Raw genomic sequence first — 25836 nt, 5'->3', positions numbered from 1 at the left:
TTGGCGCCACAGGACCAATCGCATGCCCATACATGAGGGACAGCGCATATAGCTCTGACACGGCCCCGCAGCACCCTGCCCCGTATCGCAACACGGAGGGGTCGATCGCAACCGACCGATGAACCGCAGCTCATCATAGTTTGATCGCAACCAAACAGTGGACCGCAGCCCAAGAGTATGTCATCTGACCGCAGCCAGGAAATATGAACCGCAGCTCATGTAGAAACGTTTGATCGCAACCAAACGGTGGACCGCAGCCCGGGAGTGTAAATCTGACCGCAGCCAGCTTCTGAACCGCAGCTCAGGAATAACCAATCCGATCGCAACCGAATTGGGGTAACATGCACACATAACACATAGCAAGCACATGCAACCCACATTAACACATTGGGAAGGGGGAGAAAACGTATAACAAAACCTATGCGTGATCCTTCACATACTAAGAATGATCCTAAGGGGTTCATGCTTCTTTCACCTAGGTCAACGGGATACCAATTCAACTAGCATGCAATATTTAAGACTCACACAACCTACGAACGGTACCCGAAATATCAAACTAGACATAGGCACGATAGACGGAGTCCGTTGGGACGCCACGGGGGTTGGGGGAACATCAAACGGGGAAGCCGAAATCCCAAATTGGGTACAAACCAGCGGGTAGCCGGTGGGTGAGGGTTCACCCGCCGGCGGCAGCTATTCCGGGCAGCGGGTGCCCGGCGGGCAGCTGCCCGCCCGCCGGCGTTGCCCAAGAAGGCCGCGGGTAGGTGGCGGGTCCCCTACCCCCACCTACCCCCCACTGACTCTTTTACACCAAAAACGCCCCGGGAACCTTTGTGGAACCCGAAATCATGCTTAGACACTTTCAAACGCAATTGATAACACACGTAGACAATTAACAGAACAAAGATCGAGAAACATATGGCACATAACCTATCATGCTTTTCTAAACATAATCAACACCCAATCATGCGAATTCCCACCCAATATACCAAGAATAATTCCATACGATACAACCTAGGGTTCTAATCGTTTTTAAATCAACAAGGACACAATTCATCTTCCAATATCAAGATTCGATAAGAATATCATATAAACATCAAGAACATCCTACAATCATCAAGAACATCATATAATTATCAAGAACACCATAATTATCAAGAATCTTTCACCATCAAGATCACCCATGGAATCATCCCACCAATCATCAATAATAATATCACAAATCATCAATACACAATAATATGGGGAAATCCTAAGAGGGGAATCATAACTACAAAAATAGGTTTTGTTGAGACATGGGTTACCTCTTAGCCTTAATTAATTCCTTGGCTATGAAGGATCTTTCTTTAAGCTTTCTTGCTTTCTTGATTTCTTCTAAGGGAATTCTTGAAGCTCTTTGGGGTGGTGAGTCGTTTATTGTGGTGGGGGGTTCTAGGTGCCTCTTAAGTCTCCTATTTATATATTTAGGAGTCCTGGTTAGGAACTAATATTATAGGCTTGCTAATTCTATTCCTTTTGGAACTAAGGATTGTGTTTAGGGATAAGGGCCCATGGACTATGGTGGGCCTTTCCTAATTAATTATTGTGATTTAATTCCTTCTTTTGGGTAATTTGTTAAATGTTTAATTGGTTTTAGGGATCGTAACACGGGGTGTTACAAGATGTAATAAGCCTGCAGCTGTCAATCGGCATAGCCAAGATAAATGCGAAACACAACGGATGGTGTAGTAAGATAGCGATGTAGTGTCAAACAATCTATATATACCTCAACATTCTGTTCTCCCCGATCCTTCAACCATGATAGAGCCTCCTTACATGCCAACGCCTCAGTCATAAGTGGCGAGGAGCAATTCGGAAGTGGTGCGCCATAAGCCGAGACGTAACCTCCATTCGTTTCGAGCAAAATTGTCCCAACCGCGGCTTGGCCCGTTCCTTGCATATAGCCCGCATCGACTCGACAGATCCTCATTGGCGGTACATGTGGCTCGGCAGCGTGCAGTTCGGAACCATGCAGCTCGGCCTCCTCCTGCATCAGTGACGGTTCGGTTGGCAGAAGGGTGATTCGGGCAGCAGTCGTGGGGTGCGTCCGTCTCCACACAAGCTTGGCAGCGGGGGCAATTTTGAGCACGGTTACCGGGCATGGCAGTGATGCTTCCCAAACGGCCCCATTCCGTGCTCTCCAAATATTATAATGAATCGATGCTGCATATAATATCCCATCAGAGTCTAGAACATTTAGGAGTTCACCAAACCAAACATGAAAAATATTTGTGGCTATATTGGGAATTGTAAGGTTGGATTGTTTCCAAATGTTTTTTGCAAACTCACACAACACTAAGGCATGCATTGTGTCTTCTTGTGATATTCCACACATGGCACAACGTGGATCCACATCCACCCTCTTTATAAGTAAATTAGTAGTGGTAGGCAATATATCACTAATGGCTCTCCAGAGAAACATTCTCCATTTTGGCGGGATTTTGAGCTTCCATAGGGCTAACCATTTTGCAAATGTCTCATTATCCCTCTGATAATCCCCAACTATTAGCCTGTACCCACTTTTAACAGAATACACACCTCTTGGGTCTCCATGCCAATACCAAGTATCATCATAATCCGGGGAAACAGGTATTTTCATAATATTCGCCACATCAGTAGGTTGAAATAAATCTGTTAGGATTGAAGGATCCCATGTACCAGTTTGTTGATCAATCAATCCTGCTACTCTGGCTTCCTGCAGCTGTGTTGGCATTTCTGTTTGTATCATAGGGTCTTGATCATCCTGTAACCAGGGGTAAGTCCATATGAGTGTAGACTCCCTGTTACCAATTCTGCGCCTTACCCCACTACAAACTATACTCTTTGCTGTCATAATACTTCGCCAACAGAAACTGGGATTGTTCCTACCTGTGCATCAAAAACAGATCCCTTGGGAAAGTAGCGGGCCTTATACACATGAGCCACTAGGGATTCAGATTTAGTCAGCATCCGCCATGCCTGTTTCTCCAGCATTGCTAGATTAAAAGCACGCAAATCTTTAAAACTCAATCCTCCATACTTCTTGGGGACACACAATTTATCTCATGCCTTCCAATGTATTCGCCTGTTAGTTCCAGAGTCCAACCAATAACGATTCATAGTTCTCTCTATTGCCGTACACACTGATATTGGTAGCAAAAAGACACTCATTGAAAACGTAGGCATAGATTGTGCTACAGTTTTCAACAGAATCTCCTTACCCGCCTGCGACAGCAGTCTTTTGTTCCATGATCCAATCCAATTTTATCCTCAATATATGCAAAAGCTGCTTTCTTGTGTCTTCCAACAAAAGAGGGGAGTCCCAAATACTTGCCAAAATTCGGGGCCTGCGTCACTCCCAAAATCTGAGCCACAACATCCCTATCAACATTACTTGTATTTCTGCTATAGCATATGCTTGATTTGTGATAGTTAACTGCCTGCCCAGACAGATCCTCATACACTGATAGGCACCTTTTAACTTCATTTGCTTTCTCCACATTAGCCTTACAAAATAAAAGGCTGTCATCTGCAAAAAATAAATGACAGATTGGGGGAGCACCTCTCGCTACCCTGCATCCATGAATTGACCCCACACTATGTGCCTGCTGTAGTAATAGGGACAGACCCTCTGCACAAATAATAAATAGATATGGGGACAAAGGATCCCCTTGCCTTAAACCACGTGTGGGTACAATAGGATCACATCTTGAGCCATTCACCAAAACATTGTAAGAAACTAAGGTTACACACTTCATAATCAATTCCACCCATCTACCATGAAACCCCAAAGCCAGCATCATTTTACGAAGGAAAGAAAATTCCATACGATCATATGCCTTCGCCATGTCTAGTTTGAGAGCGCTTCATCCCCCCATTCCACACTGTTTTCTGTTCAAAAAATGTCCCACTTCCGCGGCTAATAAGATATTATCCGTTATCAGTCTATCCAGGATAAAGGCACTTTGTGACTCCGATATTATTTCCTCCATTAATGGCTTCATTCTATTGGACAACATTTTTGCCATAATTCTATAAACCACATTACTGAGAGCTATAGGGCGCAAGTCAGTCACAAATTCAGGGGTGTTCTTCTTAGGGATCAAAACAACATCTGTATCAGTCAAACCAGGTGGGAAATCACAGGATTTAATACAATTTATTATAAAGCTCGCAACATCCCCCCTACCACATCCCAAAAGTGCTGATAGAAGTCCGGATTCATTCCATCCGGCCCCGGTGCCTTATCTGGGAACATTGCAAAAAGTGCACTTTTAACCTCTTCCAATTCAAAAGGTCGCAGCAACGACTCATTCTGTGCCTGAGTGACTCGCGGAATAATCCCCTCAAAAAACCCCTCCCCAGTTCCCGGAGTTCCAGAGCAGAAAATACGATTGTAATATTGCAAAATAACATTTTTCATAGGCTCCCCCTCCACCCAATCCCCATTATCATTCATTAATCTAGAAATAGTATTCTTCTTTTTTCGATGAGAGGCATACCTGTGAAAGAACTTCGTATTGGCATCAGCCTCCTTAAGCCAGTGTTGCTTGGCTCTCTGCCTCCAGTAGGCATCCTCCTGGGCTTCGGTGCAACTTAGTAGCTGTTCTAAGCGCTGGAACTCTGCAAGTGAGGCCGGGTCGGTACGCCCCCTCAGTCGCTGCTGTTCTCTTGTCAGTTCATTAATCCGTTTTCCGTACTTGTGATACCGGTCTCCATCCCATCGTGTTAACCGGTTCCCGCAGTACTGAATACAGTTCTGCAAACCCTGCCCCCTTCCCTCCTGCCAGGACTGCTCAACCACATCCCTGCACCCCTCATCATACAACCATGCCATCTCAAAACGGAAACCCCTCCAACCAGGCCCACTCCTCCCAAAGGACTCATGGATTCCCAGAAAGAGAGCCGAATGATCAGATTTTCGGGTCCTCAGATTCACCACCCTGGCCCCTGTTACCATGCTTCGCCACTCATTTGTTACAAGAACCTTATCAAGCCTCTCCTCCATCCAGTTTACTGTCCCCTTTCCCTTTTCCCAAGTGTACGGATATCCATTCATAGGCATATGGGCAAGCCCACAGTCCTCAATAGCTTCCCCAAAACTGCGTAGGAGGCTATTCGGATGCGGATTCGCCCCTCTCTTCTCATATTGATAGCCCCTCTCTTCTCATATTGATATAGCAGATCATTAAAATCCCCTATAACAACCCATGGGAGATTCGGCATGCCTGATAATGTTCTCAAAAGATCCCATGATTCAGCGCGCCTTGTTCGTTCGGGGAAACCATAATAACCCGTCATTCGCCATCCTGGAAAGCCAGTAATAGTTACCTCAACATCAACATAGTTCGTTGAGTAACTTAGCAGCCCCGCCGTACTATTCTTTTTCCACAATAATGCCAAACCACCACTTAATCCATCATTATCAACATAAAAAAGTCCCCCATAACCGATTTTGACACGAATCCGCTCTGCGTGATTGCGTCCCACCTTAGTCTCCATCAGAAATACAAAGTCAGGTTGCTTACGGGACACCATGTCCACAATCTCACGAACTGTCCGTGGATTACCCAAGCCACGGCAGTTCCAACTGAGGATACTCATTGGTTCGGGCGGGTCTGAGAACCAGATCCCGCCTGCTGCAAGTTTTTTGAAAGCTCGGCCATAACGACATCCCCTCCTTCAAACGTCCGTCCCCCATCACTCACCTCCTCCCAGCGTCGCTTGGCAACCGCAACCAATTCCGCCTCTACGGCATCATTGGCCCGACTCCCAACATCCGGTGACTGTCCCACAGTCACGTGATCCACCTGCGGCTTCCGCGCCACTGCCTGCCGTCCCAGTGGCAACAACCAACTACCGCCCACCGGCCTAGGGCCACAGCTCCCCCCTACACGCAACTCCGGGCCATACAAATATTCCTCCACTGGCATCCTCGAATCCCTCGCACCACGGGAAAATTGATACGAATGCCCTAGCATCCCACAAAAATAACAGTATGTATGTAGTCGTTCATACTTGAACGTGACCCAGCAACTTGTCTTGTCCCGCTTAATAAAGTTCATCCGTCTTTTCAAGGGCTTATCAACAGACAGCGAAACCCTAATACGGTGGAACACCTTCCATGGGACATTGTCAAAACGATCATCACTCTTAACAAAACTTCCCAAGAAATTTCCAATATGTTCCAATAGGCTGGACGAGTATCCCTTCGGCAGTCCATGTAGCTGGACCCATAAGTCCACCGAATCCAATACCACATCAACCGGCATCACTCCGTCAGGGACTTGTTTACACACCAGCGTACTATTATCAAAGGACCAAGGCTCCTCATTCAGATCACGTTCCATATCCGTTACATGGTGGAAAACGAACAGGAATCGGCCAGGTTCTACCTCCATAGCCTCAACACCACTCACCGGTTGCCATACCGATGCCATGACCTGACTCATGAACTCAAGCCTGACTAGCTTCCGTGTCAAGAATCTCCCCACAACCCCCCAGCTCTCCACCTCGACGCTGCCAGCCGTGTCACCCTCCGCCCCCACATCCGGCATAAACATCGTTGCTTCCTCCTCCAATACAATATCCGCCCACCTGGCCGTAAGACCCGCTACCTCCGGTTCCACTGATGTCGACGCCATCTCTCATGCACGCCGGAAGCCGTCTCAATCGCAGTAGTAGATAATCGGATAGACCGCAGGGATACGTCGATGAATCGACTCGATGACCTAGAAAACCCTAGGTAGAGAGTGTTTTGTTTACAAATTATTAAGCCTATGGTACAAATTGTATATCGATCTAAATATTCTTAATATATTATAAAAAAATCCACTCCGTGCATCGCACAAGCGAAAATACCAGTATATTTAAAAACATATACTTTGCATTGTGAATCGTATGTGTAATTTTAGAGAAAATTTGTAATTTATGCCCCCTCACAAATATGTCAATTATCACTGTCACCCCTGATTTATTAGTGATGTAATTTTTGACACTCAATTTTCAAAACGTGGCATATATTGCCCCTCCCCTGAATTATTAGTGGTATAAATATGGTTACCCGCCGTTTACCCTGTTCGATGACTACATTTTTTTTCCTCTATTTTTCTTTCTTCATTTGTTCTCCTTCCGCCGACAATAATGTTTTTCCTTCTTCCTATTAGAGGATCGGAAGGGAAATATATGTGACGTGTTAAAAATTGAAGACAAAATTTACACTAATAATAATTCAAAGGTGACATTAATAATTTGTATATTTATAAGGGACATAAATTACAATATTCATTCTAATTTTATATTCGTCATCATTAAAAAAAACAACCACGAGATTTACGTACTGCATTTTACTGTACCATGCTCATCCATTATTGGCCAACTACTGGAGTACTTAGATTTATATTCTTTTTATTTTTCATTTTTTATTTTCGCGATGAACTAATGATGATGAATAGCGAATTGTATTAATTGATAATTGATAATAGGTTGTGCACATTATTTTTACTAACAAGTTATATTATTGATTTATAGAAATATACTTGATAATTTAGTTTGAAATATATAAAATGATTTATAATTATTTTAATATATTATTTTATTTATATATTTATTGTCAAAATATTTTAGATCTTAGATGGAAACTTAGTAATAATAATAATATTGTTGTTGTTGTTAGGCGACTTGAATTGACTCTGAGCACCAATCTGAATACCCTAACCCATTAGTGACGTTATCAAATTTACAACTTGTTTGGTTCACTAGAATTGGAACATTTTGGAATGAATTTTAATTATCTTAAATTGTGAATTCCATGTTTGGTTTATAGGAGAATTTTTCTTCTTTAAAGTTTCAATTTCTTATCCAAATTTCGATAAATTGAAATTCTATAGGATCCTTTTCGTATTTTAAATTTCTCATCCCTCGGAAGAAAAAGTATGAGATCGACAACATTACCTCTACATTTAATAATTTATTATTATTATTATTATTATTATTATTATTATTATTATTATTATTATTATTATTATTATTATTATTATTATTATTATTATTATTATTATTATGTAGGAACATTATTTGAGTTTCTGTACTAATTGTTTTCATAAATTTATTTCCCACCAATCAAATAATGGAAAATATAACTCATATTTATTCTTTACCAAGCAATTGAAATTCCATTCCTCGTCAAAAATTATTTTTCATAAATCATGTGGGTCATTTGTTACACGATTTTACTAAGGGGGTGTATTCAATCATGATTTTTGTAGAGTTTTAAAGACTTTTTAAATGATAGATTTTAATAAACTTTAATTGACTTTTATAGAGTCGTCTAAAATTTTTTAAAACTTTATAAGACTCTATAAAAGTTTATATAAAAAACATTCATAGACTTTTATCAACTTTTTATTTTAAAAAGTCTAAAAAAGTCATTGGAATTCTAAATTGAATACATCCTTACAAACTTTCAATGATTTTGATTCTTATCATTTACAATTTTCTTACAAAACATTTATAATATATCATAAAATTCTTCTTATTATATAGTTCTTCACCCACATCAACATTCTAAACATTATTATTTTTATCCATAGTATGCTGAGACTTATATGCTAATTACTTATATATATTATTAATAAACATCAACAAAAAAAAAAATTATTTCATTAGAAATTCACTCATAACAATATTGAACAATAAAATTTATATATAATAAAAGACTTGATCAAATAAAATATTTAAAAATATAATTACAAGTTGCATAAAATAAAAAAATAAAAATCTAATATTAATAATATATATATAATTATACTTGATATATTGCTAGACATCACGCAAAGAACTATTATTTGCAATAGCAATTTGAGGCCGCAAACAACAACAAGGTGCTACTGTTTGCAACCCCAAATTGTTGTTGCGAACAGTAATTCGCTATTCGTAGTAACCTGTCGTTAAAAAAAAAGGAAAAATATATTACGAATATAAACATAAAAAGAATAAAAATCAAAATATATAAGTATTTATATGAATATTATGAAATATATACTAAAATTTGACGATGAAAAATTTACTTTGTTCATGTATTTAGGGAGAATTAGAGAAAGTTATCATAGAAAAAAATAAAAATCAATATAAACAAGCACTAATGAAGTAAAAATTAATATTATTTTAGATTTTTAGGAGAGAGAAAAATTGGTAAAGTTTAGGTATGAGGAAAATATAGGATAATGAAGAAAAAAATAATTTTATTGAATTTAGATAGGTTTATAGAGTTTAAATAGGGAGAAAAATAGAGTTTAAATAGAGAAAGAAAACATTCAAAGTTGTTAGAAAGAAAAATTGAAATATGGGGGTTGATGATTGGATTTCAACTATTTATATTTGAGAAGGAAAAGTCTACAAAAGTTCATAACTTTTTGAATACCATGTGACTTTTAAAGACTCTTTAAAAGTCTTAATCGAATACCACACGACTTTTAAAGACTCTTTAAAAAATCTTGATTGAATACCGCTTGACTTTTAAAGACTCTCTAAAAGTTTGAATTGAATACCTCCAAACTTAAAGTTCATAAAAATCTTTAAAATTCTATGAAAGTCATGATTGAATACACCCCTAAGAGAACCTATCCCACTGGGCAAGTTGAACAATCCACCCATGTTTTTTACTTCTGAGGTTGTGATGGCTGGAAATGCTGGATTTAATCTCAGAACATCCACTATTTATAGCAAATTTTCCATTGTTGCCTCATATTAAAAAAAAAAAAAAAAGTGCCATTATAAATATGGAGCATGCTTATTTTGCTTGTAAAATCAAAGATCACATTGGTAGTGGTGTAAATTAATTGCCTATCAATCAATTACAGAGTGTTTGGTTGGAAAGAAGGAATTAAGGGGGAAAGGAATTATAATTCGGTCGGAAAACAAAATTTGGTCTAGATATGGTATTCTCATCTTTTCTTTTCTAACCGAATTACAAATCATTTTTCCCTTAATTCCTTCCTTCCAACCAAACACCCTGTAATTGATTGATAGGTAATAAAGTAGGAATTAAAATTACATTGCTTGTAAAGGAGGAATAGAATTATTTAGAATGAAAAAAGGAAAAGTGATAAAGACTAAAATACCCTTGTGTAATAATATTAATAATAACATTTAAGGACAAATATGTCATTTCCTTCCTTTTACATTTTCTTTGTATGTATTAGGACTCTATGTATATGAGTCTGTTTAGAACTTCTTATCCTTGTCACACTGTGACTCTCTACTTCTTATCATTGTCACACTGTGACTCTCTATTCTATATATTCACATCATCTGATCTCATTGTAATCAAGTTCAGAAAATATAATACAATCAGTTCTCATCTGGTATCAGTTAGCTAGGGTTTTGTGATTCATAAAATTAAGAAGATGCAGCGCTGCGATGGCAACCTTAATTACCGTAGAGGTCAGCAACGTGGCTTCGATGATCCGTGTCAAATCTGTAAAGGTTTCGGCCACACAGGAGTCAATTGTTTTTGGCGCTATGATGATCCGTGTCAAATTTGTAAACGTTTTGGTCACACGGGAGCCAATTGTTTTTGGCGCTATGATGATCCGTGTCAAATTTGTAAACGTTTTGGTCACACGGGAGCCAATTGTTTTTGGCGCTATAATGATCCGTGTCAAATTTGCAAAAGTTCCGGTCACACGGGAGTCAACTGTTTTCGGCGATATTCAGGGGCTCCGGGTTCTCAGGCTACTTTGGTGTTTCAGAATGGTTTAGTTGCTAAAACCTCGTCAAATTCTCATACTTGGGTTCCGGACACTGGAGCCACAAATCATGCAACTCCGAACATCGCTGCCCTTTCTACATCGGAGAAGTACACTGGTAATGACACTTTACGTGTCGGTAACGGTATGGGTTTATCTATTAGTCATGTTGGCCATGCCTCTTTTAATACCCCTTCTAGATCATTTACATTGTCTGATATACTTCACGTTCCGCGTTTGTCTAATTCTTTATTATCTGTTCAGAAGTTTGCATCCGATAATAAAGTCTTTTTTGAGTTTCACCCCTCCTTTTTTGTTGTAAAAGATATCAATACCAAGGAAATACTTCTTCGGGGTAATAGTTCGGGGGGACTATACACACTTTCATTACCTAGTTCGTCTCCGTCAGCGTTTATTTCCGCTCGTGCCCCGGCTTCCACTTGGCACAATCGTCTAGGTCATCCTCATAACCGTGTTCTTAGCCATATACTTCGTTCTTGTTTGGTTAGTGGGTCTCGTGATAATATTCGTTGTCATAATTCTTTATGCAATGCGTGTCAATTAGGCAAATCTGCCCGTTTTCCCCTCCCCCGTGTTGCTTCCTCTAGTTCTCAAGTCCTAGATCTTATTTACACAGACATTTGGGGTCCTGCGCCCACTTTATCTACTTCTTGCTTCCGTTATTTTGTGATCTTTGTGGATGACTATTCCCGTTATACATGGTTCTTTCCTATGAAATTAATGTCTGATCTTTATGTCATCTTTGATAAATTTCGTACTCTTGTTGAACGGTCCTTTAATTGCAAAATAAAGGCCATTCAGTCTGATTTAGGTGCTGAGTACAAAAAGTTGCATTCTTTGTTTGTTCAATTAGGAATTCAACATAGACAATCCTGTGCCTATACACATGAACAGAATGGTCGTGTTGAACGAAAACATCGTCACATTGTTGAAACTGGTCTGGCTCTTCTAGCTCATGCCTCTGTTCTTTTGAAATTTTGGGATTTTTCCTTTGAGACTGCTGTCTATTTAATTAACAGAATGCCATCTTCTGTATTAAATAACTCCAGTCCTCATCTCCTGTTACATAAATCCCCTCCTTCCTATCTTTTTCTTCGTGTCTTTGGGTGTTTATGCTACCCTCATCTTCGACCATATAATCGTCATAAGATGTCATACAGGTCTTCTCCATGTGTCTTTCTAGGTTATCCTGAGTCCTTTACGGGGTACAGATGCATGGACTTACATACTAATAAGATTTACACATGCAGGCATGTCAGATTTGATGAAGAAGTTTTCCCCTTTGCTACTAAAACTTCTTTGCAGGATCTATCTACTCCGTTTTCTGGACCTTGGGTGGAATCTGTTCTCAGTCACAGCACACCTATTCCTGCCGTGTCCAATGATGAGCTGCCAGAACCGCCGCTACCTGCTTCATTCGAACCAGCCGTGGATCCTGGACAGGCTGCCTCGTCGGGTGATCCTGTGGAGCCTGTTGCTCGCCGGCGAGGCCGTCCACGTGGGCGGTCCATCAGGCCCAATGTCCGTACTCACTCTATGGCCACTCGCAGCAACGCAGATGCTCCTCTTTTTGCTCTAGCAGCTCAAGTGCATCCCACGGAACCCACATGTTACTCTCAAGCTGTCAAATATCCTGAGTGGCGTGAAGCCATGGACCAAGAATTCAATGCTCTCCTGCATAACCACACATGGTCTCTAGTTCCACCCACTGCAGGTATGAATATTATTGGCTGTAAATGGGTGTTTCGTATGAAGAGAAAGGCTGATGGTGCTATTGAAAGGCATAAAGCCATGCTGGTTGCGAAAGGTTTTAATCAGGTTCCAGGTCAGGACTTCTTCGACACTTTTAGTCCAGTGGTAAAGCCTACGACTGTAAGACTCCTTCTATCTCTAGCTTTATCATCTGGGTGGTCTATCAAACAGCTAGATGTTCATAATGCTTTTCTGAATGGTAATCTGGCTGAAACAGTTTATATGAAGCAACCTGATAAGTGTTTATTTGTCTATATTTTTCCCCCATTTCTCTAAGCCATTTTGCATATAGATCATTCCAAATTTCATGAGATTGGGACTAAATTGTGTTATTTTGCAAGGAGTTTGGTTTGGAAAGCATTGGAATCAAAGATGAGTAATATCATGCATTTTGGTGGATATTGGAGTCAAGTGGAGCATTATGGATACATTTAGAGTCCATGGTAGCCAAGGAGAAGCTAAGTTGATGGGAAAAACACTTCCAAGGAAACCTAAGAGTGGTGTATTCAATGGTCTTAGTCATTTGGGCAAACCAAAACAAAAGAGGAGCAAAAGATCAAGACATTGTAATTTTCGCTCATTTCGGACACTGTTCGGTGTTTTGACCATATCTCGGCCTAGGAATGTCCAAATGGGGTGATTATTGCACCATTGGAAATCCAACTTAGAGGGGTACAACTTTGTTGAAGACCATAAGTGCCAATAAAATGGTTTTAGAGGAGGAAAATAGCCTAGAAGTCAAGACAAGTGCACAGAATTCTGTTTCCAGGCGCCTCGTACTGCCTCGCGTACGCCCATCCCTCATCCCATCCGAGATCTGAAAAAGGAACCAGGTGGCGTACGCCCGTACGCATGCCAGTACGACCATTCCAGTGTTCACTGGAAATGCACCAAAAATGGGACGCCCTTGCGTACGCCCATCCATCAGCCCATCCATCAGCTCAAGAATGAAGCAGGTGGCGTACCCCCTAGCGTACGCCCATCCCTGAGGGCGTCCCTACCTGCTCTGCCCCTATTTAAGCTCGAATTGAGCTCTTTTTCCATGGTTTTGGACCTTGTTCCAACCCTAGACATTTCCTTTCACTTCCTTTCATATTTTTAGGTTAGATTAGACTTAGATTTATGTTTCTTAACACTTTTGAAGCTTGTAATCTTGGATTTGGAGATTGGATTTCAACATTTCAAGATTGTTCTTCCATTTTCAATACATAAGTTCTTCTTCCTTTTATCTCTTTACTTTGCAAGATTTATGTTTATTACTTGTGTTCTTGTATTCTTTATGCTATTTAATCATGAGTAGGTAGTTTATGGACTTGAGTTAGGGTTGTATTATCTATCTTGATGCTTGATTTGTGATTATTGTAAAAAATGGGAAGAACACTACTTAGGGTTCATGTGTTTATGAAGGTGTTGGGTTTATATCTTGTTAATGTTTGATGTACACATTCATTAGCTTGTTTTTGGAGGATTCCTTGCCTCAACGAGAGTTGGGTGATGAATCCAAGCCACCCCTTGCATAGACCCGATTTCTTCCTACGAAAATAGGGGAAATTGGGGGCTTTAGATGCTTTGTGTGCTTGATGGGCTTGGAATTGATTCACCACGAAAGTGGGCAATTCCTTGTTCTAATCCTTGTTTATTAATCACGAGAATGGTTCGTAGACTAGGATACCTACGTGCATTCCCGCTTGTTTCCTTGGTTACTTGTTCTCCCTAATCCCTTAGGTTGTTAAAGCATCTAGATGATAATGCTCCCTAGCTTGAGTCCTATTTCTTATTTTGTGTTTATCTTTGTGTATATGTGTTAGTTTTATCATTTCCTTAAACTTGTAGTTTGCTTAGCTTCTTGTTGATTTCCTTATGCTAGTGCCTAGTTTATTGTGATTGCATATTGCGTGCCATATCCCCCAATCACCTGAGGACGATATTTCACACCCGAGCTTACATCTTATTTTTTCTACATCACAACCCCCTGGTTATATTGATGCTAACTTCCCGAATCATGTTTGTTTGTTAAAAAGATCTCTGTATGGGTTAAAACAAGCTCCCAGAGCTTGGTTTAATCGACTACATACGTTCTTACTATCGGTTGGCTTTCAAGCATCCAAGACAGATGTCTCTCTGTTCTATTACTCTAAAGATTCTGCTTTGGTTTATCTATTGGTGTACGTGGATGACATTCTTGTAATGGGAAGTGATCAAGGTATTATGTCTCAGCTCTTGTCCAAACTGTCTGCTATATTCAAAATCAGAGATCTTGGAGAACCAATTTTTTTTTTGGGTATTGAAACAGTTAAGAGTGACAATGGGATTATTTTATCTCAACAACGGTATATGAATGATATTTTAAAACGGGCTGGAATGTCTGAATGCAAACCCCTTTCTACACCTATCTCTATCTCGAAAACTGTCCCCTTCAATTCAGATCTATATGATGATCCCACACAGTACAGGAGTCTAGCTGGAGCACTGCAATATCTCACTGTCACACGACCTGACCTATCCTTTGCAGTTAATCAGTTATGCCAGCATATGCATGCCCCCACCATATCACACTGGGAGCAGCTCAAACGGGTACTCAGGTATGTTAAGGGAACAGTTGATCATGGTTTACGCATACGACGGTGCTCATCTAGAGACATTCATGCTTTCTCTGATTCTGATTGGGCTGGTTGTCCTGACGATCGAAAATCCACGAGTGGTTTTGCTGTTTTCTTGGGGAGTAATCTTATATCGTGGGTTTGCAAGAAACAGAGAACTGTTGCCAGGTCATCCACTGAGGCTGAATACAAAGCTCTTGCAGATGTTTGTGCTGAGGTTCTATGGATTATGTCATTATTCGTGAGATACAGATTCCGGGTATTTCCATTCCAAAATTATGGTGTGATAATCTAGGAGCTACATATATGAGTGTCAATCCAATCTTTCATGCGCGCACCAAGCATGTGGAGATTGATTATCATTTTGTTCGTGATCGAGTAGCTTCGGGCGATATCCAAGTCAACTTCATCTCCACAAAGGATCAACTTGCTGATATCTTCACCAAAGCTCTGCCTGGACCTAGATTTTCTTCCTTAAGGGACAAGCTACAGGTTACTAGTATACACTGTGCTTGAGGGGGAGTATTAGGACTCTATGTATATGAGTCTGTTTAGAACTTCTTATCCTTGTCACACTGTGACTCTCTACTTCTTATCATTGTCACACTGTGACTCTCTATTCTATATATTCACATCATCTGATCTCATTGTAATCAAGTTCAGAAAATATAATACAATCAGTTCTCATCGTATGGATGAATTGTCATTCATAGGGAGACTATTGCAATTTAATGAATTGAGGAAATTGTAATTCCTTCCAACCAAACAATGTAGTTTATCATTTCATTGAATTACAATTCAATACTAATGCAATTCATGCCAACCAAACACCCCATTAATTTCTAGTGTGAAAACTAAAATTGAGTTTGTATCTTTATTATTATTTTATTCTTAAAGAGTAATTGTAACATTAGAATCCGGACACAAAATAAAGACAAATGGTTATTTCTTGTTTGAAAACTAATATTTGATTTATACCTTTTATTGGAAACCGGACACATTTCATAATTGTTGTTACTAAAAAGTGCTTTACATCTGTAAAGTGTAAAATAGATATCAAAAACAGAAATGCAGAACAGGCAACAATACAAAACATGCACCATCAGTTCCTTCCAAAACGCTGCGTAGAGGAAGAGGATATGAGTCTCTTTTAATTTAAGAGGGACGTAACTATTTTGGATGTATTGAGGCATAATATACGACTAAGAAAACTTGTGATCTAATCAAACAAAATTTGGTCTAGACATGGTATCTTCCAACATTATAAAATTAAGTTTCCAATATAAATATGTGACAATGTGAGAAACACGGCGTACTAAAAAATTCAAGGACGTGCAATATCTAGAGAAGAGAAACAGCTATAAAAAGAGTAGATTGGGACATCATCACCACACAAGCTAAGACCGGATCGTCGGAGAAACCGAGGATTCAATAATTAGTCTAGCAATGCCTGCAGATCGTCGTTTTCGTCTTCTAATGTTGCCATGGTTGGCTCATGGCCACCTCGTCCCCTACCTGGAACTTGCCAATGAGCTCCACGACCGCAACTTCGACATCTATTTGTGTTCTACCCCTGTTGTCATCTCTTCTGCTAAATCCTCTTCTTCCTTTCACTCTGATAAAATCCATACGGTGGAGATCCACCTGCGGCCCACCGGCGATAACCCGGAGCTTCTTGATCCCAGTCTCCACACCACAAAAGATCTCCCTCGCCACCTCATTTTCCCCCTCTGCAAGGCCTTCAGAATGGCCAGCCCAAGCTTCTGCGACATCCTCGACGAAATCAAACCCGACTTGCTCATCTATGATTTCTTCCAGCCCTGGGCGGCGGAGGCGGCTGCAACGCGGAACATCCCCGCCGTCTACTACGGCATCACTGGGGCAGCCTCGATTGCCTTCACCCACCACCTGCTGCACAAACGATCAATCGACGGCTTCCCTTTTCCGGCCATTTCCATGAAGCCACACGAGCTCAAGAATCTGAGAAAAAGCGCCGAAAACATTGACCCCGTTGACAGAACCGCCATCCCAAGGGCCTTGGAGGTGTCCACCAAAATCTGTTTGATCAACACTAGCAGGGAAATCGAGGGGAAGTACATCGACTACCTCTCTGAGGAGCTCGGCAAAACCGTCGTGCCCATTGGCTCACTCATCCGAGTGCAGGAAAAGAAGGGCGGCGAGGCGGCGGAGAAGGAGGATGGTGAGATCATGAAATGGCTAGACGGAAAAAAAAAACACTCAACACTCTACCTTTCATTTGGGAGCGAGTACTACTTGACCAGGGAGGAGATTCAAGAAATAGCCAAGGGACTAGAGCTCAGCGGCGCTAATTTTATATGGGTGATTAGGTTTCCGGCGGGGGAGGAGACTCCCCTAGAGGAGGCCCTGCCAAAGGGGTTCTTGGAGAGAGTGAAAGGAAGAGGAATAATAGTGGAAAAGTGGGCACCTCAGATCAAGATTCTTAGCCACCCAAGTGTGGGTGGATTCGTGATGCAGTGTGGATGGAACTCGTTTCTGGAGAGCATACACTTTGGAATTCCATTAATAGCCATACCCATGCACTCCGAGCAGTTCGTCACCGCCAGGATGGCGGTGGAGGTGGGCATCGCCACGGAGGTGTTGAGGGATGAAGATGGCCGGCTTCACGCAGAAGACATAGGCAAAGCGGTAAAGAGCGTGCTGGCGGAGAAGGGCGGGGAAGAGATGAGAGCTAAAGTGAGGGAAGTGAATGCGCAGATGAAAATGAAGGGAAAACAAGGGATCGACAACACGGCGGCGCTGCTGTCGGAGCTTTGCTTGTCCAATAGCTCATCGTAAACAATATAATCCGTACTTGCGTTTCTTTTTTCAAATTCAATAATGTGGACGTTCTATTATCGTGTTTTACCAGTCTCTTTGTAATTGGAGTAGTACCTAATTGAGTTCTACACATTTACTCTCGAATTTTACTTCATCACTTGTACTCCATGACATTCTAAACAAAGATTGACTATTTTAATTATGTAGATCTCAATAAATATGTCTACATCAAAAATTTATAAGAGGAAATAAAAATTGAAAGTAAAAAATAGAGTGCATATAATATTTTTCGTACTTATTTCTAAAAGCACCTTTGGGTTTTGCTTGGCTTGTCCCTTCAATACAATAAGAGACAGTTTGGTACTTTTCTATTAATTAAATTTCAGAAAAAAATATTTAATAGGAATATATTTGATGAATAATTTTACATAAAAAATTAATTAACATGTTTGCTTTAACTAGTTTGATTGGTGTGTATGGCCGTCAGGACCGACTAGGGATGGCAACGAGGCAGGGGCGGGGAATGGGATCCCCGCCCCCGTCCCCGAATTTGCCCCCCATTCCCCGTCCCCGCCCCTTTCCCTGGCGGGGATGGGGAATTATTCCCCATCCCCGTCCCCGCGGGGATTTTTCGGAGACGGAGAATCCCGACCCCGTTTTTTATTTATGCAATTATGCTTATTAAATAAAAAGATTAATTTTTCAAAAAAAAAAATAAAAAGACTAAACATAAATTAATAAAAATATCCAAATTGTTAAAACTTACAAACATACAAATATCCAAAGTGTTCAAACTTACAAATATACAAATATCTAAACTTACAAACTGTTCAAACTCCTTCAAACTTACAAAACAAATATCCAAACTTACAAACTGTTCAAACTCCTTACAAAAAAGACTTAACATAATTCTCAACATTCAAGTACTGTAATGGTCTTCAATTCTTCATTGATAACCTGAATAATAGTAATAGTAATAGCAATAGTAATAGCAATAGCAATAGCAATAGCAATAGCAATAGTAATAGTAATAGTAATAGTAATAGTAATATGAACCATTAAACAATAAACACTAAACAGTAACAATAAGATGACAAACTAAACTAAAGAGTAAGATTAAAAACTAAATTAAACAGTAACTAAACAGTAAGATTACAAACTAATTAAACAGTAAAGATTAAAAACTAAACTAAACAGTGAAAATAAACACAAAATTAAACAATAAATATTACAAAAATATACACTAATTATAGACTAAACAGTAAAACTAAACCAGTAAAATTACAGACTAAAAATTTCAGTCACTAAATTAAACAGTAAGATTAAAAATTAAATTAAACACTAATCAGAGTAAAATTTACCTTCACAGTTCAAGGGAGAGGCGGCGAGAACTCCAGAATGAAACTAATGAGATTATGAGAAGATTAAACTAATTAAACTAAAGAAGAAACTAATTAGAATATTAAACTAATTAAACTACAGAATAAAGTAAATAAAGTGAAGAAACTATAGAACAAAGTAATTAAACTACAAAAGAAGTCAAGAAACTACCTTAGTACATACCGACGGTCGACGGAGTCACACCGCACATGACCACGAACTGTGGACTGTGGACTACTGTGGCCAGAGACAGACGAGCAGACGACCAGAGACACTCAGACAGATGGACGACAGGATGAGCAACTGGAGCAGGTGAGCAGACGGCGGTAGATCTTCTACGGACGGCGGGCTAGCGAGTAGCCACTTGATCGACGATAGAGGAGAGGTCGAGAGGAAGGTTGAATGAGATAGGACTGAGAGGAGTGAGAGGACTGCGGACTTAGGGCTTGGGCAATCTGCTAGAGTTAACTGATTAAGTCTATTATATATTATAACATATATATTATTATTATTATATATAATTTAACAGGGAATCAGGGACGGGGTGGGGATGGGGGACGGGGTAGGGAATGCATTCCCCGTCCCCAGCGGGGATTGGGAAATTTCCTCCATCCCCGCCCCCGTTCCCCAAAAAAAAATCGTCCCCGAACCCGCACCCGTCGGGGCGGGGGTCGATTTTTCCGTCGGGGACGAGTTCAATTGTCATCTTTAGGACCGGCCTAGAAGGCAGGCAACATGGGCACCCGTCCGGGGGCCATCTAACTTGGATTTTTATTTTTGATAAAGTTAAGAGAAAAAAAATTTATTGTATGAACATAGATTTGAACCCACAACTTTAAAATTATTATTTAACATTAAATCCACTTAACCATTACAATAATTTAATATACTAATTCAATTAATAGATACTCCATATATATTATTGAATATTAAATTAATTTATAATTAAATTTCATATAGGGGTCCAAAGTTTGAATGAGCACTACTCCTTGATTAGTCCAACTAATTTTTTTTAAAATAAAATCTTAACAAAATTATAAACTTCATATAGGGGTCCAAAGTTTGAATGAGCATTACTCCTCGATTAGTTCAACTGAAAAATTATATGTCGATAAAAATTCAAATTTATCCTTGAATTGTTTTCAATTAACACAATCTTTTGATATATATATATATATAAAGATTCAAATTTATCCTTGAATTGTTTTCAATTAACACAATCTTTTGAAATATATATATAAAGAGGGCGGGAGTTTTTTTTTTATTACAAGGGAAGGGGATACCCAAACTCCGTTCGAACCTATCACCTCCCATTTAAGGGAACAACCGGATACCATTGGACCACAAGGACCTTGGTAGAGAGGACGGGAGTTTGAACATCCTCTTATATGAAAAAACCAAGTGCCCTTTAATTGGACCGGCAGTCCCAAAAGAAAGATGAAAAAAAATGTCAAAAGTACCCTTTATTATATATTATTACACAATAATATTTTAATATCTTCTCTTCCAACAATACGCCATGTTATTTTAATATCTTCTCCCAAACTACTTTAATTCATTATTTTTTTCTAAATACTATTTATTAAATCACTGAGTTAATTTCGTGCAAATCCTTTTATTTACAGCTAGGTTGGAGTTTATTTTGGTCTCGGATCTCGGGCTAAGCTAGTTTGTCTCAGTCAGTCAAAGATTTATTTATAATAAGTAATAACTTGAGTTCATTATCTTCTCCCAACTTGATTTCATTTCATTATCATGCATGCAGCTGGAATGGTGTCATTTAAATGGGCGTGGATTCTTAGGGCTAACTCGTGTCAGTTGATCCAAAATAACGTGCTCGAGGGGGGAAATGGGAAATTATATGGTGCATTGCGATGCATAATCAATTATGCATCGAACTTCAAAAAGGCGTCATTTTGTTTAATGAAAAAAAATGATACTTGTTTCGCGTTGTTTCGCACCGTTCCGCAAAAAGTAACTCTATAATTCAGTTTCATTTTGTATATACTGCAGTTTCAGTTTAACACAACTACAGTTTCATTTTGATATAATTACAGTTTCATTCGATATTTATACACTCAAATATGTGAACATGTTATTTAATTTTATTTTATATACACTATAATTTCATTAAAACACAACAACATGATCATTTTGATATAACTACAGCTTCATTGCACAATATACACTGAAATATGTGAAATGTTATTCAATTTCATTTTATATACACTGCAGTTTCATTTCAACACAACTACAGTATCATTTTGATATAACTACAGTTTCGTAGGGTAATATACACTCAAATATGTGAAATTGTTATTCAGTTTCACTTTGTATCCATTGCAGTTTCATTTCAACACAACTACAGTTTCATTTCAACACAATTGCAGTTTCACTTGATAATATAAAAATAATATGTGAGGCAATGTCAATTTAGATACACTGTTCAGCTGGTAATTAATACACAAAAAAATAACGTTCTGTTAACTGTAATGGCGCGTCGTTTCTTAACTTAAAGAAACGGCGCCGTTTTTGAACGCGGTGCACGTGCACCGCGGTCCACAGTATAATGACGGGGGAGGTCAATCTTTGACCTCATGCATTATTATTTATTAAATATAAAATACAAATATTACACCAAATACTTATAATACAAAATATTTAGTGGAGTGTATCTGGCCACCAAGATCATATTATTTCACAGTTAGTGTAAAATCCATAAACTTTACCTCTAATTCGTCATGTTGGCTCTATCAGATAAAAAATCATAAATACATTTAAGAGAGAGATTTGCAATGAAACAACTACCTCTGAAACAAATAGCCATCATAAAGCAGCGATCCTTACCCAAGTTCAGAGAGCTTCAAATGAGCATCTGCATAATCAACAAAGAAGGCATCTTCATCCTAAAATGGCAGGAGAAATAATATTAGTGATGTAGAAAGTTATACAGCATCTGTTTTAAATGCACATCACAATCCATATGAAGCAGGGTGGAACCATGGAACACACACATACCGCAACATATTTTTCAACTAGTGGGTGGGAAACAGGATCATTGGTTATTATTCTTCTGGAAAAGTGTTGGATCTCTAACCCTGGCTGGGAGGATAGTGTAGCTGGTGAGAATCGATCCTTGGTCATTCTTCCTAAACTTCACCAGTATGACCAATTGGAAAACATATCATTGGTTAAATTATTATTACACAATGACATTTTAGTATTTTTAACACTTCTTTTATTCTCATTTTCAATAATTTTATTCTTCCATAAGCAAATAATGTAATTTGAATTCATACCTTATTTCACCTTATTCTTTTTTTTCGACCACCAAATTACAATTGTTTTACTCCCTAATTCCTCCCTCGGTCCCTCCCAATAAAACAACAATATAAATATGTGACAATGTGATAAACACGGTGTACTAAAAAATTCAAGGACGTGCAGTATCTAGAGAAGAGAAACAGCAATAAAATGGGTAGATTGAGACATCATCACCACACAAGGCCGGATCGTCGGAGAAACCGATCGAATTGAAGCTTCAATATATAATTCGATTAGCAATGGCTGATCGAGTATTCATGGAGGAAAAGAAAGAAACAGATGGTCGTTTTCGTGTTCTAATGTTGCCATGGTTGGCTCATGGCCACCTTGTCCCCTTCCTGGAACTTGGCAACGAGCTCCACGACCGCAACTTCGACATCTATTTGTGTTCTACCCCCGTTGTCATCTCTTCTGCTAAATCCTCTTCTTCTTTTCACTCTGATAAAATTCATACGGTGGAGATCAACCTACGGCCCACCGGCGATTACCCGGAGCTTCTTGATCCCAGCCGCCACACCACAAAAGATCTCCCTCGCCACCTCATTTTCCCCCTCTGCAAGGCATTCAGAATGGCCAGCCCAAGCTTCTGCGACATCCTCGACGAAATCAAACCCGACTTGCTCATCTATGATGTCTTCCAGCCCTGGGCGGCGGAGGCGGCCGCAACGCGGAACATCCCCGCCGTCTACTACTGCATCAGTGGGGCAGCCTCGATGGCTGTCGGCCACCACTTCTTGCACAAACGATCAACCGACGGCTTCCCTTTTCCGGCCATCTGCATGAAGCCACAGGAATTCAAGAATCTGAGAAAAAGCGCCGAAAACATAGACCCCGTTGACAGAACCGCAATCCCAAAGGCCTCGGTGATATCCACCAAAATCTGTTTGATCAACACTAGCAGGGAAATCGAGGGGAAGTACATCGACTACCTCTCTGAGGAGCTCGGCAAAACCGCCGTGCCCATTGGCTCACTCATCCGAGTGCAGGAAAAGAAGGGCGGCGAGGAAGACGAGGAGGATGTTGAGATCATGAAATGGCTAGACGGAAAACAAAAACACTCAACACTATACCTTTCATTTGGGAGCGAGTACTACTTGACCAGGGAGGAGATTCAAGAAATAGCCAAAGGACTAGAGCTCAGCGGCGCTAATTTTATATGGGTAATTAGGTTTCCGGCGGGGGAGGAGACTCCCCTAGAGGAGGCCCTGCCAAAGGGGTTCTTGGAGAGGGTGAAAGGCAGAGGGATAATAGAGAAAAAGTGGGCACCTCAGATCAAGATTCTTAGCCACCCAAGTGTGGGTGGATTCGTTATGCAGTGTGGATGGAACTCGTTTCTGGAGAGCATACACTTTGGGATTCCATTAATAGCCATTCCCATGCACTCCGAGCAGTTCATCACCGCCAGGATGGCGGAGGAGCTGGGCATCGCCACGGAGATCCTGAGGGATGAAGATGGCCGGCTTCACGCAGAAGACATAGGCAAAGCGGTAAAGAGCGTGCTGGCGGAGAAGGCCGGGGAAGAGATGAGAGCAAAAGTGAGGGAAATGAATGCACAGATGAAAATCAAGGGAAAACAACCGATCGACAACGCGGCGGCGCTGCTGTCGGAGGTTTGCTTGTCCAACAACTCATCGTAAACAATATAATAATATAATCCGTACCTACATGCATTTCTTCTTTCAGATTCAATAATGTGTACGTACTGTTAACGTTTTTTACGCAGTCTCTTTATAATAGCACCTCTTGGTTTTGCTTGTCCCTACAATACAATAAGAGTAGATTTGGTACTTCCCCAGGGGCGGATGGACATTGTTGCTACAAGGGGGCCTTGCCCCCCCCCCCCCCCCCATAAACAAAATTAAATTTAGGGAAAATGACACTTTTTCCCCCTGAGTTATATACTTATAGCACTTTTCCCCCCTCAATTATTCAAGTGGCTGTTTTTCCCCCTAAAATGTTAAATGGACATATTTGCCCTTAAAATAAATATTTTATTTATTTTTCTTCTCCAACAAATTATGACCATAATTTGGTTCAAACCAAATAAACACTATAGCAACCAAACCGAAATATTCCAATTACAATTTAGAATCGAAAATCGATATTTAGAGTTTATTAAAATCCCGGAATGGACGGTTCATGTTCCGAACTGAAAAAATAAAATACATTTATTGTTGAATTTAGATTATTTTTAAAATAAAAATAAAATTTTAAAATAAAAACGGTTCAAAATCGCGAATCGGGTCCGGAACCGCTGGTTCACGGTTCAGGATCCAATTTCTTTGATTCATAATTTTAATAAATTGAAATCCAAATATTGGGTTCTAGATCTGAATCATAACCGAAAACTTTTAATTCGATTGCTATAGTGTCCGATTCAGTTCGAACCGAATCGTGGTCATCCCTACGTATACGCAATAATTTGTTGGAGAAGTAAAATAAATAAAATGTTTATTTTAAGGGTATAAATGTCAATTTAATATATTAGGGGAAAAAACCACCACTTTTAGAATAGTTGAAGGGGCTAATGTGCTTACCTAAATAATTGAAGGGGAAAAAGTGCTATAAGTATATAACTCAGGGGGAAAAAGTGCCATTTTCCCTTAAATTTATTAATACTAATATGAAAAAAAAAATTATTAATATACTAATATATGGGTGGATTGGAGAATGAGGTTTCCTGATGCAACAGTAACCCACCTCTCCATGATCAGTTCTGATCACTCACCGCTCCTTATAAGGACACCAGGAAAACAAGGCACTGGAGGACCGAGAAAATTTAAGTACAATGCAGCTTGGGCTGTGCACCCGGGGTTCACGACCCTTGTCAAGGACAAATGGAGAACTGAGGAGGGGCTGGAGAAAGCAAAAGTTGATTTAGCTAAGGATTTGCTAACCTGGAACCGCAGTACCTTTGGGAGTATCTTTCAGAAGAAAAGAAGAGTCCTAGCAAGGATTGAAGGGGTCCAAAAGGCTCTTGCAACTCGGTCGAGATCTGACCTAATAAAACTAAACAAGAAATTACAAAAGGAGCTGGAAGAGGTGCTAAATCAAGAAGAGATGTATTGGTTTCAGAAGTCTCGTGAAGAATGGATATCATCCGGAGATCGTAATACAAAATTCTATCACACAGCAACTACTGTCAAAAAGGCTACCTCCAAGATATCTAGACTAAGAAATGAACTGGATGAGTG

The 25836-nt window shown here is 39.8% G+C and overlaps 2 protein-coding genes across 3 annotated transcripts; both read left to right on the top strand.

Annotated features, from left to right (window-relative positions):
- Positions 1-4648: 4648 nt before the first annotated feature.
- On the top strand, positions 4649-24400 carry LOC109192746 (beta-D-glucosyl crocetin beta-1,6-glucosyltransferase-like). 2 transcript variants are annotated; one of them, XM_019343450.1, is made up of 3 exons: positions 4649-4657; positions 16542-17987; positions 24313-24400. In XM_019343450.1, exon 2 carries the CDS (start codon positions 16586-16588, stop codon positions 17954-17956), a length of 1371 nt encoding a protein of 456 aa, XP_019198995.1. In that variant the 5' UTR covers positions 4649-4657; positions 16542-16585; the 3' UTR covers positions 17957-17987; positions 24313-24400. The 2 variants fall into 2 exon arrangements, with proteins under 2 accessions (XP_019198995.1, XP_019198994.1); XM_019343449.1 differs by lacking the exon at positions 24313-24400 and having other exon boundaries at positions 16542-18068.
- On the top strand, positions 22882-24279 carry LOC109192833 (beta-D-glucosyl crocetin beta-1,6-glucosyltransferase-like). The gene has a single exon (XM_019343535.1). The coding sequence runs from the start codon at positions 22882-22884 to the stop codon at positions 24277-24279; it is 1398 nt and encodes a 465-aa protein (XP_019199080.1).
- Positions 24401-25836: the final 1436 nt, after the last annotated feature.

Source organism: Ipomoea nil, unplaced genomic scaffold (genome assembly GCF_001879475.1).
Source record: "Ipomoea nil cultivar Tokyo-kokei standard unplaced genomic scaffold, Asagao_1.1 scaffold1834, whole genome shotgun sequence".
NCBI classification, from domain to species: Eukaryota; Viridiplantae; Streptophyta; class Magnoliopsida; order Solanales; family Convolvulaceae; genus Ipomoea; species Ipomoea nil.
The sequence above is the reverse complement of the archived record's forward strand: the minus strand, read 5'-3'. Positions and strand labels throughout refer to the sequence as shown.

Bases quoted from the DNA above. Each gene is read 5' to 3' on its own strand.
- LOC109192746 (XM_019343450.1), top strand. From the start codon at position 16,586: ATGCCTGCAGATCGTCGTTTTCGTCTTCTAATGTTGCCATGGTTGGCT.
- LOC109192833 (XM_019343535.1), top strand. From the start codon at position 22,882: ATGGCTGATCGAGTATTCATGGAGGAAAAGAAAGAAACAGATGGTCGT.